At 41.1% G+C, this 15,410-nt stretch overlaps 2 protein-coding genes across 4 annotated transcripts in view; both read left to right on the top strand.

Moving 5' to 3' along the window:
• The first annotated feature begins 374 nt into the window (after positions 1-374).
• On the top strand, positions 375-4,982 carry RANBP6 (RAN binding protein 6). The gene has a single exon (XM_007108069.4). It carries the CDS (start codon positions 388-390, stop codon positions 3,703-3,705), a length of 3,318 nt encoding a protein of 1,105 aa, XP_007108131.1. The 5' UTR covers positions 375-387; the 3' UTR covers positions 3,706-4,982.
• Positions 4,983-7,370: 2,388 nt separating this feature from the next.
• BRD10 (bromodomain containing 10) overlaps positions 7,371-15,410 on the top strand; it is a 106,800-nt gene continuing 98,760 nt past the window's right edge. For 2 of the 3 annotated variants that reach the window (XM_007108072.4, XM_028493967.2), the window contains exon 1: positions 7,905-8,619. In XM_007108072.4, coding sequence (XP_007108134.2) covers positions 8,030-8,619 — 590 coding nt within the window. In that variant the 5' untranslated portion in view covers positions 7,905-8,029. Of the gene's footprint in view, positions 8,620-15,410 lie in introns of all 3 variants that reach the window. The other variant, XM_007108073.4, reaches the window with a different exon arrangement.

The raw sequence follows: 15,410 nt of genomic DNA, 5'->3' as shown, positions 1-15,410 counted from the left end.
TGTGGCCTTTTGTGATCGTCTTCTTTCACTTAGCGGCTTTTCAAGGAGTACTCTCTGTTTTAAAATTATCAGTGTAACAACAATAGAGACAGTTTAGAAATAAAGAAAAGGCGAAATAAATCATCCATAAAAAATCATCCATAATCCCATTCTAATACAATCATACTTTTCTTTCATTTTCTTTCTCCTCTGCAGGTACATTTTCATCTGATTGGAAAACAGATGGAGAGCGACACTCGCTCCCACCTTCCCAGAGCCCAGACCGAGGGCCAGGGAGCGAAGGAAGAAGCGCTCCCGCCCATCCCCGCCGGCGCCTCGTTGACGTCACTGCTTCGAGCCGCAGACCCCCGCCCTCCTGCCCAGTCGCCGTCGCTTTGACAGAACGCGATGGCGGCGTGCGGGTCTGCCGGAGTACCGGCGACCGTGTCGGGAAAGCAAGAGTTTTACCAGCTTCTGAAGAACCTCATCAATCCAAGCTGTATGGTGCGGAGGCAAGCAGAGGAAATCTATGAAAATATCCCAGGTCTGTGTAAGACTACATTCCTCTTAGATGCCGTCAGAAATAGAAGAGCAGGTTATGAGGTGAGACAAATGGCTGCCGCCCTGCTACGACGGCTTTTGTCCTCTGGGTTTGAGGAAGTCTATCCAAATCTGCCTTCTGATGTTCAGAGGGACGTCAAGATTGAACTGATACTGGCTGTTAAGTTAGAAACCCATGCTAGTATGAGGAAAAAACTTTGTGATATTTTTGCAGTGCTGGCCAGGAATTTGATAGATGAGGATGGCACTAACCACTGGCCCGAAGGTCTGAAGTTCCTTGTTGATTCAATCTACTCTAAAAATGTGGTTCTGTGGGAAGTTGCACTTCACGTTTTCTGGCACTTTCCTGGGATTTTTGGGACCCAAGATCGGCACGATTTGGATATCATCAAACGGTTGTTGGACCAGTGTATTCAAGATCAAGAACATCCAGCAATCAGGACATTATCTGCTAGAGCTGCAGCTGCATTTGTACTTGCTAATGAGAATAATATTGCTCTTTTCAAAGACTTTGCAGACTTGCTTCCTGGAATCTTACAGGCTGTGAATGATTCATGCTACCAGGATGATGATTCAGTGCTAGAATCCCTTGTTGAGATTGCAGATACTGTACCTAAATATTTGGGTCCTTATTTAGAAGATACTCTGCAATTGAGTCTAAAGTTATGTGGAGACTCTAGACTTAGTAATCTGCAACGCCAGCTGGCTCTTGAAGTAATAGTGACCTTGTCTGAAACTGCAACCCCAATGTTGAAAAAACATACAAATATTATTGCACAGGCAGTTCCTCATATATTGGCAATGATGGTTGATCTACAAGATGATGAGGACTGGGTAAATGCTGATGAAATGGAAGAAGATGATTTTGACAGCAATGCAGTTGCTGCTGAGAGTGCACTAGACAGACTGGCTTGTGGGCTCGGTGGAAAACTTGTTTTACCAATGACTAAGGAGCATATCATGCAGATGCTTCAGAGCCCTGACTGGAAATATCGACATGCTGGATTAATGGCCTTATCTGCTATTGGAGAAGGATGCCATCAGCAAATGGAATCAATTCTAGATGAAACAGTTAACTCTGTTTTGCTTTTTCTTCAGGATCCTCATCCAAGGGTGAGGGCTGCAGCCTGTACTACACTTGGACAGATGGCTACAGATTTTGCACCTAACTTCCAAAAGAAATTCCATGAAACGGTGATTGCAGCTCTGTTGCGTACCATGGAAAATCAAGGTAATCAGCGTGTGCAGTCACATGCAGCTTCTGCGCTTATTATTTTTATTGAAGACTGCCCCAAATCATTGCTAGTTCTATATTTGGATAGTATGGTGAGAAATCTACATTCCATCTTGGTGATTAAACTTCAAGAGTTGATTCGCAATGGAACTAAGTTGGCCTTGGAACAGCTTGTGACAACCATTGCCTCAGTTGCAGATACAATAGAAGAAAAATTTGTTCCATACTATGATATATTTATGCCCTCACTAAAGCATATTGTTGAGCTTGCTGTTCAAAAGGAACTCAAACTTCTGAAAGGAAAAACTATCGAATGCATTAGCCATGTTGGTCTTGCTGTTGGGAAGGAAAAATTTATGCAAGATGCATCAAATGTGATGCAACTGTTGTTAAAAACACAATCAGACTTAAATACTATGGAAGATGATGACCCTCAGACCTCTTACATCATTTCAGCATGGGCCAGAATGTGTAAAATTCTTGGAAATGATTTTCAACAGTACCTTCCACTGGTTATTGAGCCTCTTATTAAGACTGCTTCAGCTAAACCTGACGTTGCTCTCTTAGACACACAAGACGTGGAGAATATGAGTGATGATGATGGATGGCAATTTGTAAATCTTGGAGACCAGCAGAGTTTTGGAATTAAGACTTCAGGGCTTGAAGCAAAAGCAACTGCTTGCCAGATGTTGGTTTATTATGCTAAGGAGTTAAGGGAAGGATTCATGGAATATACAGAACAAGTTGTAAAACTGATGGTTCCTTTACTGAAATTTTATTTCCATGACAATGTTCGAGTGGCAGCAGCAGAGTCCATGCCTTTTCTCCTGGAATGTGCAAGAATTCGTGGCCCAGAGTATCTTGCACAGATGTGGCAATTCATATGCGATCCTTTAATCAAGGCTATTGGGACCGAACCTGATACAGATGTACTCTCAGAAATAATGAATTCTTTTGCAAAGTCCATTGAAGTAATGGGAGATGGGTGCCTCAATGATGAACAGTTGGAAGAACTGGGAGAAATACTGAAAGCAAAACTTGAAGGGCACTTTAAAAACCAAGAACTGAGACAGGTTAAAAGACAGGAAGAAAACTATGACCAGCAGGTTGAAATGTCTCTGCAAGATGAGGATGAATGTGATGTTTATATTCTGACCAAAGTATCAGATATTTTGCACTCATTATTTAGTACTTACAAGGAAAAGATTTTACCGTGGTTTGAACAGCTGCTTCCATTAATTGTAAATCTAATTTGTTCTAATAGGCCATGGCCAGACAGACAGTGGGGATTGTGCATATTTGATGATATCATAGAACACTGCAGTCCAACCTCATTTAAATATGTAGAATATTTTCGGTGGCCAATGCTACTAAATATGCGGGACAACAGCCCTGAAGTCAGGCAAGCTGCTGCTTATGGCCTGGGTGTTATGGCACAGTTTGGTGGAGATGATTATCGTTCTTTATGTTCAGAAGCTGTTCCGCTGCTGGTAAAAGTTATTAAGTGTGCAAATTCCAAAACCAAAAAAAATGTCATTGCTACAGAGAACTGTATCTCAGCAGTAGGGAAGATTTTGAGGTTTAAGCCTAACTGTGTAAATGTAGATGAAGTTCTTCCACACTGGTTGTCATGGCTTCCATTGCATGAGGATAAAGAGGAAGCTATTCAGACTTTGAGTTTTCTCTGTGACTTAATTGAAAGTAACCACCCAGTTGTACTTGGTCCAAATAATTCCAATCTTCCAAAAATAATCAGGGTAATTGCAGAAGGAAAAATGAATGAGACTATTAACTATGAAGATCCTTGTGCCAAACGCCTAGCTAATGTTGTGCGTCAGGTACAGACTTCTGAAGAATTATGGTTGGAATGCATTTCCCAGCTTGATGATGAGCAGCAGGAAGCCTTACGGGAGTTGCTCAATTTTGCCTGAAGCACCTTAATATTACTTGAATATCATCCACCATAAAAGTAACTCCGAACAAGTTTTGTGAGTGGATTCCATTATGATTGAGAGAACTGTTCTCTTCCTGCTAAGCAGTTTATATGCCTTCCCCATGTTTCTCCAGGATTAGTCAGTGTTATAGCCTCTGTTTACCTTGCATGTTTTATCTCTTAAACACAGACCTTGGTGATAACCTGTGCTTCTGTTGTCTTAAAATGTTTGTCACCTTTCCTCTAGTTGATGTGAAGTATATAAATTGTTGCTATTTGTCTGAATTATTGATGCTGGGCAAGCAGTATACTTGGTGTCAAGATGTCATGCTGCCTACCACAAGATGCTAAGAGCTCACAAAGATGGGATAGGAGAACTTCCAGGACAAACATCTTTGGAATTGTGGGTGAAGAATATAGTGGCAGGCTTATTCCTCCTTGCTAATACTCCTAGTTTTCATAGTAATGGGAGGATGCTGAAATTGGAAAAGAGATTTGAGATATTACAATGGATGTGGGAAGTTTTCTCCATAATACATATGAACTTTTTAATAATGTCCTCCTGAGACTGAGATATATCCATATTCTAGTTCCCAAAGTGTCCAGCTGAGAGTTAAAACTTTGAAGTCTTAGACCAGTCTCTTTTTTTTTCAAGTTATCCAGGACTCTAAGCACCTTGGTTACTGAAAAGCGCATCCTGGTACATCTAACATTGGTAGCATGTAACATACTGTAACACAGTGTTTGACAAATAGTAAATAATATTTGTGGGAGTCAATCAGTGTTATGTATTTGAGCAGAATATTGCATTGTGTATGTATGCCCTTTTTTCCTGCAAAGCAGTTCAACAAGAAGAGAAGCCCTGATTCAAAGTGGGGCTTAAATAGATTTCTATTTTGGAGAAGTTCTTAATAGATTATATAGTAGCATTAAAGAGAATTCTATTGTGATCATGAAAGGGAAGCAAAATTAATTTAATCTTTAAACGAGAAAAAGAAAACAGCTTTGAGAACAGTTATTTAGCAGTAGGTATACATTGTAAGAAAACAGTTCTGTAAATCTAGGGTTAATTATATTAATTGCAATGTTGGTCTTTACTGTCAGGCTTTTTGTAGGGTAGAAAAAAACCTTTCTACTCAGCAAGTTATTAATCCAAAATTTAAGAACAAATACATCTGTCAGGATTTCCTGGGGCTATTATGAGTACTGTCTATGTAACGTATTTAGTAAATATTTAAGACTTAGTAAGTGCTTAATAAATGGTAGCTGTTATTGCTGTTGGTGTTTTGTACTTCTGCTGTGTTCTTTTTTATGGTTTGGAATTCCTTTTACATTAGAATCTCTGTTTCACCTCCTACAAGTTCATGAGCAGGCCATCTAGGCCATTGTGAACAGAGATATGAAGTTGAGATTTTAGATATGCAATTCTTGTACATTCCCTACAATTATTTATTGTTAATGAGGGAAAAAAGAAAAGGACATTAGGTACAGTATAGTCACAATTTTAAGTTTATTTAAGATAAAATTTAAAAGTATAGATGAATAAATAGAAAAACCCCACTACAAAGTATTGATATTACTGTAATAGAGGTTTTCTCTGGATGGTGGGATGGAAAGGCAGTTTTTCTTCTCACTTATCTATATTCTAAAAGTTCAAGCACCTGATTCTATTTTCATACTAGCTAAGATCTCAGTCAATTTGGCCTCTCCATGACCTATAGCTGAGGTTTCTTCTACTCACCTGCACCTCTTTATCTTAATTAGTATCCCTTAATTAAGAAGCCCTTGGTAAACATTTCTAGCAATTCCCTACACTCTTGTACATGAGGAACTGGAAAATCTACCATATGACTTGGAATTAGGCACCTGGAGAATTCTGAAGTATGACAGACCTAGATTTGAATTTTGGCAAACTACTTTTTTAACCTAAACAATTCTCCATCTGTGAAATGGCCATAATACGTAGCTCATTGGATTGTGAGAATTAAAGGAGGTAACGAATATAAAGTGCTTAGTGGCCCGGTGTTCGATTAATGCAAGCTAATATTATCCAAGAGTCATGAAATAGGGTTGGTAGCTAAAGAGAAAGAGGTGATATTTGCTGGGGTGAGGTGGGTCCAGATTCTTGGACTTTGTCAAAGGAAATGAGGGACGTTCAGTCAGACACAGTTTTGACTGTCAGTCCCTGAAGTAAGACTGGTCTCTGCCTTTGTTCCTGAGCTGAGGTACATCTATGGGCTCTATAGAGAGAGAATGCTGTAAATGCCTAATACACCACAAATGTCTGATGAGGTGAGAGGAGACCGTGAAAACTAGATGATGGGTGTGCGTGGTGGGGTTGGTGGTGTCAATACTCTAAAACCTCAAAAGTGTTGCCACTTAACTGTTTTACCTAAGGCTGCTGTCTAACTTAACTGGACGAAAAAAAAGCTTTTAAGTTGTGAATTTTATCAGTGCTTTAAAAGTCCACATTAACGGGAAGTAAACAATCATAATAGTCAGTATATCCCAATCATTTCGTTATACAGCTTTTCCTTTTTTTTTGGCCCTCGCCGCGTGGCATGTGGGAATCTCAGTTTCTCGACCGGGGATGAACCCACGCCACCACCCACCCCCACTGCAGTGGAAGTGCGGAGTCTTAACCACTGGACCGCCAGTGGTTTCTAAAATTTTGACTTTTGTATTCAAGTAATTCCAGGTTTAAAGCAAGAGCGTTCTGTGTAAGGAGAAAAAGTAATATGTGCATCTTTAAAATAGAACGTGAGAAGATAGTAATAACTGCTTTAAGGACCCATTAGTTCCTTTCTCCTCAATTTAAGCAATATGACAACTAATGGAATGATAAGTTCACTTTTTAGACATTCCCTAAACAGTAATTTTTAAATGTGTAGCGAGATTGTAAGGTCATGCTGCACAGCTTAGATTTGAAATATCTGAAGACTGTTTTCAGTCCCAAGGATTTTAAAAAATGAGGTCCCATTCCCTTCCTTTACTCTTAGCAGATGTCAAAAATCGAGAGGGTGGAAATGTTTTTCACTAACGGAAAACATGGAATTAATTTCCAAAACAGGAATTGATGTTAAGACCTGGGAACAGGAGTTTGAGAAATTCGAGTTCCACAAATCATCTCCTTTCCTTTTCCATGTGAACATGTTTCAGTTGGTCGAGTCCTTCAACCTCCTTCCTAGACTTCGCAAAATTCTAGTTTTATATTGAAAAACCGGCAGTCACAGGGGGAGGGAGTGTGCAAAGAGAACTTTTTTACAAAAGGATAGGATTTACATTTTATACCTTCTTACAATTCACTTTCCATCGACGGAGGTTATCTAGCAAGCTCCTTCAGGATTAATTTTAGCTTTTAGCGCTAGTAGGGGTCTCGCAAAAGAAATATCCTCTTGCAGCACCTGATTTTAAAACCCTTTCGGCCTCCCTCTCAGGAGGTGGCAAGCAAAGCTGCGCAGGCGCCTTGCTTCCCTCTTCACTCCGCCCCTTACAGTCGTCTACAAGCTGATGACATCATTGGTCCGTGCAACCTACCAGGCCTCAGGGCCTGAAGCTGAGACTAAGTCCTTGCTTTCGCTTAGCGGGGCGGGACGTGAAGTCGGGCTGGTGGTGTTGTACTACGCATGCTCACCGTGGACGGCGACGGTGCCTCTTTCTTTGCGTCTTTCCACAGCTCGCCCCAACCTGGAGGGGGGGGGCCTGAGTGCCCTCCCCCTTCTCTTCCCCCCGCCCAGCAGGGCTTCTAACTGACAGTTGTCGCCGGGCCCCGTCCGCGCGCCACCTCCTCCTGCCCGGGTACCCCGCAGGTAGAGAGGGGCGGGAGGGGGTGTGAGGGAGAGGAGGAGGAGGAGCCCGAGCCGCGGCGGCCCTGTGCTTCGGCCCCCTCCGGGGAGGCTAGAGAAAATTCCCCCTTCCTCCTCGCCCCCTCCCAGCCCTTAAGCCGGCCCGGGGGGGGGTGGGGCGCCGAGGCCGCGGAGGCCAAGCCGGGCCTGGCGGGTGAAGAGTAGCCGGGCGGGGCGCGGAGGGGGTGAGGCAGGCGAGGGCCGCGCGCGCGCCGCCGCCGGGGGGAGGGGAGAGGAGGGCACCTAGGCTCTCCTCTTCTCTCCCCCCTCCTCCGCGCGCCATGTAACCCCGCCCCGCCGGCGGCGAGCCCGAGACCCCCGCGCACACCGAGCCGAGCCGGCGGCTGAGGAGAGCGAGGCCCGATGCGGCTGGGGCTGCGCGGCGCAGCCGAGCCCTGAGGAAGCGGCCCGCGCTCACGCGTGTCCCGGCGCCTCGAGCGTCCGCTCCACACCGCCCAAGCTGGGCCTGCCGGGGGCATGAGCGTGCCCGGGACGCCGGGGGAGATGGAGCCGGCCGGGGAGGAGGAGCGGCCGCCACCGGCGGCCGAGGAAGAGGACGACGACGAGTTGGTGGCAGCGGCGGCCCCGGCCTCAGGGCCGGCCCGAGGAAGGAGTGCCTCTTCGAGGGAGGACGCGGACGACCAGGAGGAGGAGGAGGCGATGATGGTCGGGGGCGGTGGCTGCAAGGAGCAGGAGCTGACCTACGAGCTGCAGCAGGGTTACCGCATCCTGGGCGAGTTTCTGCAGGAGAAGCACCGAGGCCTCACCTCCCCCTTCCTGCAGCCCTTGGGGGGCGTTGCCACTGGGGAGGAGGAGGCGGCCGAGGGGCCGCGCAGCGGGGGCCGGGGCAGTCGCGCCCTCCGGCAGCAGCCCGGGAAGGGCATGTGTCTGCTGAAGATGGAGGAGAAGTTCGCCAGCGGCCAGTACGGGGGCATCACCGAGTTCGTGGCGGACTTCAGGTTGATGCTGGAGACGTGCTACCGCCTGCATGGAGTGGACCACTGGATCTCCAAACAGGGCCAGAAGCTGGAGATGATGCTGGAGCAGAAGTTGGCGCTTCTGTCTCGGTGAGTGAGCCCCGTCCCTGGCGGGACTGACGGGCTGACACAAATACACCCTCGCACGTGTCCGAGGATGGGTTGGGCCAGGGGCCGGGGGGCGTCGCTGATAGGTGCTGAGTCGGTGCTGGAGAACCCCGGGAGGAGGAGCAGCGCTGGGCGGGGGCCCGCAGGGGTGTGGTGGGTGTGGGCTGAAAGAACCCGACGCCCAGACGTGAAGAAGCTGAGAAGGAAGCCGAGTCCCGAGTGCCGAAGAGCAGGTAAAGTTTTTAGAAGTAAAGTGAAATGGTGCCCGTAGGAAGAATTACAGGAGTAGGGAGAAGAAAAGTTTAAGTGGGATGGAAGTTGGACCTGCAACTTTTAGACAGTTTTGGCAAGAAAATTTTAAACGTTTTTGGAATGAAATACCGTTAGAAAATTAATTTTGGCTCATGTAAAAAGGTGGTTTCAAACTGTTAAAATAATAATTTTACTGCTCAAGTTGGCCATCGGAGATTTTATAGCGTGTAATTAAATGGTTAACAATTACTGTGGCGTACTCCTGGTCTTTTCTCTCAGCTTCATCTGAGCAGACTGAATTTTTGCATCAACACAAAATTTTTAATACGTTTAGGTATTGGTATCTATTGTACCAGAAGTCACAGGCAGTTCAGATGGCACGATGCTCTTGGTATGCTTCACCCATATATCCAGAGTCATTTATTTTTCTTTCGTAAGAGGAAATAATATAACACAGGAGGCTACTAAAATACACGTATTAATTTATAATTCTGTAATTGATAATGAGCCAAATTAATTTCTCTATCGGAAATTCTTCAGGAATAGAAAAATAATTGAATGTTGTTGGAAGTCGTGGTTGAAGTGAACCAGTTGTTTGACTCTTTACTAGTGGAAGTGAACTTGAACAAGTCACTTTACATTTTTGGCCTCAGTTTCTTCATCTGTAAAATGGGCATAATGACAGTACCTAATTAATGGGTTGCTGTAGGATTAAATGCATTAATAAATGTAAAGTCGAAAGTGCCAGCCCCATATAGTTAGCCCAAGATAAGTTTTAATCATTATAATACTAGTAGTGGTAGCTGAATAAAATGAATATTCTCATATCTGAAACTGGGAAGTGTACTAGTGCTTTTATCTAATAGCTCCTGAAAAGTTGTGTTAATTTTTTGGTCCTTGATTATAACTGTAATTTTAAAATAATCTCATCTGTCACTGGCTTCCCATATGCTGTTTTCGAGACTATCAGTGACTTCTTTCACTGAAAACAATGGTTAACATAGTGCTTGACTCATTAGGGCACCCGTATTTAAACTGAGGAGCCTCTTCTTGAATCCATTCATAATGTAGGATTATTTGGTAATAGAATAATTCCCAAGTTTGTCTTGTATTTTACTTTTAATATTTTATTTAGCGACATTATATTTGTGTAGTGTGTTCGTTACCCTTGTCTCCACAGTGTTTTATAGTTATGGCTCACATAAGAAACAGTCCTTTCACACGTCATTATTTTAATATCTTCCAAATTGATGTCACAAGATTTTAGACCTGGAAGAAGCCATAGAGTTCTAGTCCAAGCATCTAGTTTTACAGATTGGAAACGGGTATTTAGAATGAGGCTGGAGAATGGCTGCATCAAAGTGCTAAGAAGTTGCTTATAGGTTTGAATAAATTACAGGTGTTTTCAGAAGCATTTTGTATATAGTGTTTCTTAAGCCCTGCAAAAGAGCAGGGAGACTATTTCTCTTTACATAATGGTAAATTTCTGAATGCTTTGAATCATTCCTAGTGACTAAGGTTCAGAATACTGTATTCCCATATGATCTAATAGAATCCATATACTTAGAACTTAAACTTAAAACATTCTTTTGTTTATAAACATAATAATGTATTTCTGATGTTCTTAGTTCAAGAGAGAGAAAATTCTTGCAGTTTAGTAGCAAAAAGTAATGTGATGGTCTCAAGGAGATAATTAAAATTTACACTTCCTCACTTTTTTTGTATTTGATGTATACAAACATTTTGTAAATAATAGATTTGACAAACCACACTTGTAGATACTAGGAAATCATTTCTTTTTCTGTACTAGCCTACAATCTGAGTCATTATTAAATAAATGCTTTGAGTGGGCACAACTTTCAGAAACCCATAGGTTATAACTGTTTTGTATGCAATTAGTAAATACAGATGCTCCAGAACAATATTCTATAGACTGGGTACATGAGTATGATTTTCAGCAAATAGGTGACTCAGCTACCTTATTTATAAATAAGTGGTATATGGTATTTTAGTAATAAAAAAAAATCACTTAGATATTATCATTTGTTTTCTTTTGTCTTCTAGTATATGTTTATAAGATATTGAATTAACCCTTATTTTGAACTTTACTGTAAGGAGAATTTTTACAGCTGCTCCTTACACTACTGAGCCTTTTAGTGAGCAAGAAATCACATACATTAGATATAGAGGGTGCCACATTATCATTACAGAGCAACCCAGTGGCATTAGTACCTTGGGCACATTGTATAACTTAAATCTCAGTTTCTTCGTCTGTGCTCTGAGAGTGTTGATTGTACAAATATGTATCTGCCAGAGCTAGACATTCAGATCCCTGATATCAGAAGAGAAGTTCCCTACTCTTAATTGGTGTATAGTTGAGTAGGGAAACAGATGCTTAAAAAGATGATGATTCTATAATGGAGTTAAAAGGTATAGAGAAGTTTATACTTGAACTCATTCTTAAAGAAGTTGAAGATCGCTTCCGGATTTTTTTTGGAGGGTTTGAGAGGGGCATTCCAGAATGCTGAACTACAGTGAATGCAAGGCATGGAACAGCATAGTGTTTCTGGGAACTACAGGTACTTGGTCTGGCTACAGTATGGTCTCTCCAGGGTACTGTCTGCTTTCTAGGAGGTATGCAGGATGACCAGTTGGGGAGAGGGAAGAAAATATCACAACTTTAGTATATTCTATTTTTGTTTTATCCTGTTAAAATTACTAAATTTTTTGGTCTGCTTTTTGTGGTGGTATAATAGGACTACATGTATATGATCTATAAAAGATTTATAATTTTATCATATTTAATACATATTAGTAATATATAACAATATGTTCTATATATAATATTTGTGATAGAACTAGGACTAAGACTTAGCATATCTCATCTCAGAGTTGTATTTTAGACGGGATCTCATTCATGTATTTGGGGCAACTGAGAGAAATAACAATTAGCATTAGAAATAGGGAGAAAATCAGCTACTAAGTGGAAACGAATAGAAAATACTTAATAGTTGGGAAGTTATGTCTAATGAGAATTTTTGCCTCTTCTGAATTTTAAATTATATTTTTGAAAGCTTTTAAATTTTAAAATATTTTTGAAAGCTTTAAGAATATTGCTATGTAGTTTTAAAAGCTTGTAGTTATAGAAGAGGCATCGATGTGCCAGTGACCTCAACAGTGCTGAACTTGAAATTTTAATTTTAGCCATTTAAAATAATATTTTGGTGAAAATAAGCTTGAATATTATATATCCTTTTTAAAATTATAGTTGATTTCTGAATTAAGTTGTTAAAAAGTGGTACATGTAATGGGCTGTTAAAAAAAAAAAGGCTTCCCTGGTGGCGCGGTGGTTGCGCGTCCGCCTGCCGGTGCAGGGGAACCGGGTTCGCGCCCCGGCCTGCCTGCGCGTCCGGAGCCTGTGCTCCGCAACGGGAGAGGCCGCAGCAGAGGGAGGCCCGCATACCACCAAAAAAAAAAAAAAAAAAAAAAGGCTTTCTTAAAATATAGCTAAAGATTATTTAGTTTTGTAATTGCTTTTTAGTTGGGCATGAGAGTACAAAAGCATCATCATGAAGCCTCAAAAATTTAAAAATAGAGGTTTCCAAGTACAAGTAGTAATTGAAATACAAATGGATTTTGTACACTGATTTTAATCTCCTCCTCAGTTAAATTTGAAATTTGTTGACGTGTTTATTCTCAATTAAGATCAAAATCCAGAAAGTAATTGGGAATTTTAACAAGGTGCTTCTTACTCCCTAGTAGTCCAACTCCCCCATCCCCACTGGATTCTGTAATTCTGTCTTTTTAATGTAAATCTAAAAATTGGGGCCCTTTGGTAATAGAATCCGGATTTGCTTCTTGTTCAGAACTATAGAATGTTAGAGCTTGATACTCCATGTAGTTCTATTTAGTATAGTTGCCATTCTTCAAAAAAAAAAAAAAAAGTGCTATTTAAGAAGGTTCAGAAAACGTTTAAGTGCAGTGATGAGAGGATGAAGGATTTCAACTAACAAGACATTGAGCACCTGCTTTGTTCTATGACTTAGGGGACAATTCCTGGCGCAAGAAGTTTAAAAAAGGGTACATACACACAGTTATGGTAAAATGTAAAATGTGTTAAAACTGATTTTCAAACTTGTTCCATTGTCAGAACACCTGGAACTCATGGGACTGCTTGCAGAATATCCTGAAATATTGATATATTTAGTTGTATGATTTTTTGCTAGGGGATACAAAAGGCTTAAAACAAATTATGGAAGGAAACCCTTAATTGGCGAGATTCTATCTAGTACCTAAGGTTTTTCTCCCTACAAACAGGGAGAACATAATCACTTTTGGATTTTTGTTGGTATATCTTGGTTTCGATGCAGTCAAAAATCTGTGTGTAACTTGGCCCTCCGTAGGCTGTCTGTATACTTGGCTCCTCCCTATCTGGGGTTCTGCATCCGCGGATTCAACCAGCTGAGGATCCTGTAGTGCTATAGTATTTACTATTGAAAAACATCCGCATATAAGTGGACTCACGCAGTTAAAACCCCTGTTGTTCAAGGATCAGCTGTATATTCTAGGCGTGCATACTCTGAGGACTACTGTGATAAGCTTTATTATAGAGTGTTAGGAGAGTGCAGAGGAGGGATCAACTACTCTGGGGAGGTGGGAAAGTTGGCATTGAAAAATACTTTATTAGATTTTATTCTAGAGGTCATAATTTTGGAAGGTGAGTAGACTATTGATAGGTGAAGTTGAGGAGTTCATTAAACAATTATTTGACCTATGCTATGATAAGTAGTATGTAAAGCCCTGTAGTTACAATGATAGACATGACTTTATCCCTTACTTCAAGGTGGTAGGTAAACAATTACATGTATGGAAGCAGGAGAGTACAGCGTATTCCAGAGGAATAGTTTATACCCAGTGGTGGGTTAGAGTGTAGGATGATGAGGTCCTGTCATGGCAGATAAATCTAGAAAGGTAAGCTGGGACTAATTACGGAGGACCTTGTTTGCTTGCTAAGGAATTTAGAATGCATGCAGTGTAGATTCATCACGGGTTTTAGCTAAGGGAGTGACATGATTTTACTAGTATTTTGAGGTTTGAAGGCTGAAATGGAAGGAGAGAGAATGGAGAAAGGAAACCAATTAAAAGGCTCTTTAGTTAATACCATCAAGAGATAATAAGCAGTAGAAACAAATAATAAATAAGGATACAAGAGAAGTAAATTCAGCAAGTAGAAGTGGTGTAATGGCAAGCTATTGGATGTGGGTGTGATGGAGAGGATGAGGGCCAAAATAAATTTGAGCCCAGGTGAAGGTGATGTCGAGGGAATGTGAGAGGAGCATGCATTTGAAGATGTGCAGCTCAGAATTATTAGAAGGCGGAATATGGAGCTCAACAGAGTGACTAGGGCTAGATTAGAGGTGTTTAATGAGGAATTAACCTGCAGAAGGACGATGGTTGAAGAAATGGGAGGGAATGAGATTGCCCAGGACAGAGTCTAGTAAAAAAAAAACAAGGGGACCAAAGGCAGAACTTTGTGTAAGGATTGACAATCTTCAATTTGGAAAGATTAGAAAAATATGATTGAAGTGTGTATAATGTGTATTAAAAGCTGAAATACTTAATTGAGAAGAGGCAGTTAAAGACGCTGAAAAGAGTTTATTCTGAAATAAAAGGTGTTAGTTGGAATATAGTAAACTTACAGACTTTAGTATTTTAGGAGATTTTGTTCCATTTGAAAATAATAATTTGGAAATGATTTAGATCTAATACAGTAAAAATGCCCTAATAGATTGTAGTGTGTTTTGCCTTAAAGTTCGTTTCTCATTGTATTTGTGCCCTTGTATTTATTTTTATTTCTAAGAAAAAAATTAGAGCAGGGAAAAGAAATCATGTTTTTGGAGAGAAGATTAGGTCCTTTTCATATTTGTGTTTTAGTTTTCAAATCACCTCTAGGCTCTCGCCGCAAGATTAGAGAACAAATAATAACTGTTTTCATTTCCAAGGAACTTCCATAATAATATGAATCTTTAAACTATATATTAAATTACTTGAAGTAGTTGTTCCTTTTTTTTTTTTTTTTTTAATGGGAAACACTAATAAACCCCAGTGGTAGTATTATATATAACCAAGCCCTTTGTTATATCATCTTCCACCCGGGACCCATGAATGTTCCAAAATTAATCGTGCTTAAAAGTCAGGATATTAAGCATATACACTTTGCAAAAAGACTTAGGAAGACCAATGAAGTGTTAATAGTGGTTATTGCTAAGTAGAAAGATCCCGGGTATTTTTCATTTTCTTCTTTTAATTTTCTTTATGTCCTAGATTTTCTATAATAAGCATATTACTTTTATAGTTAATAAAATATTTTATTTAAAGGCAATTAGTAGTTACAACTTTGAATAAGAATTGGGTTAAAAATATGTATCATCAGGGCTTCCCTGGTGGCGCAGTGGTTGAGAGTCCGCCTGCCGATTCAGGGGACACGGGTTCGTGCCCCGGTCCGGGAAGATCCCACATGC

The sequence above is a fragment of the Physeter macrocephalus genome, chromosome 9 (genome assembly GCF_002837175.3).
Source record: "Physeter macrocephalus isolate SW-GA chromosome 9, ASM283717v5, whole genome shotgun sequence".
Taxonomy (NCBI): domain Eukaryota; kingdom Metazoa; phylum Chordata; class Mammalia; order Artiodactyla; family Physeteridae; genus Physeter; species Physeter macrocephalus.
Note: the sequence above shows the minus strand (reverse complement) of the source record. Positions and strands in the feature narration are given on the sequence as shown.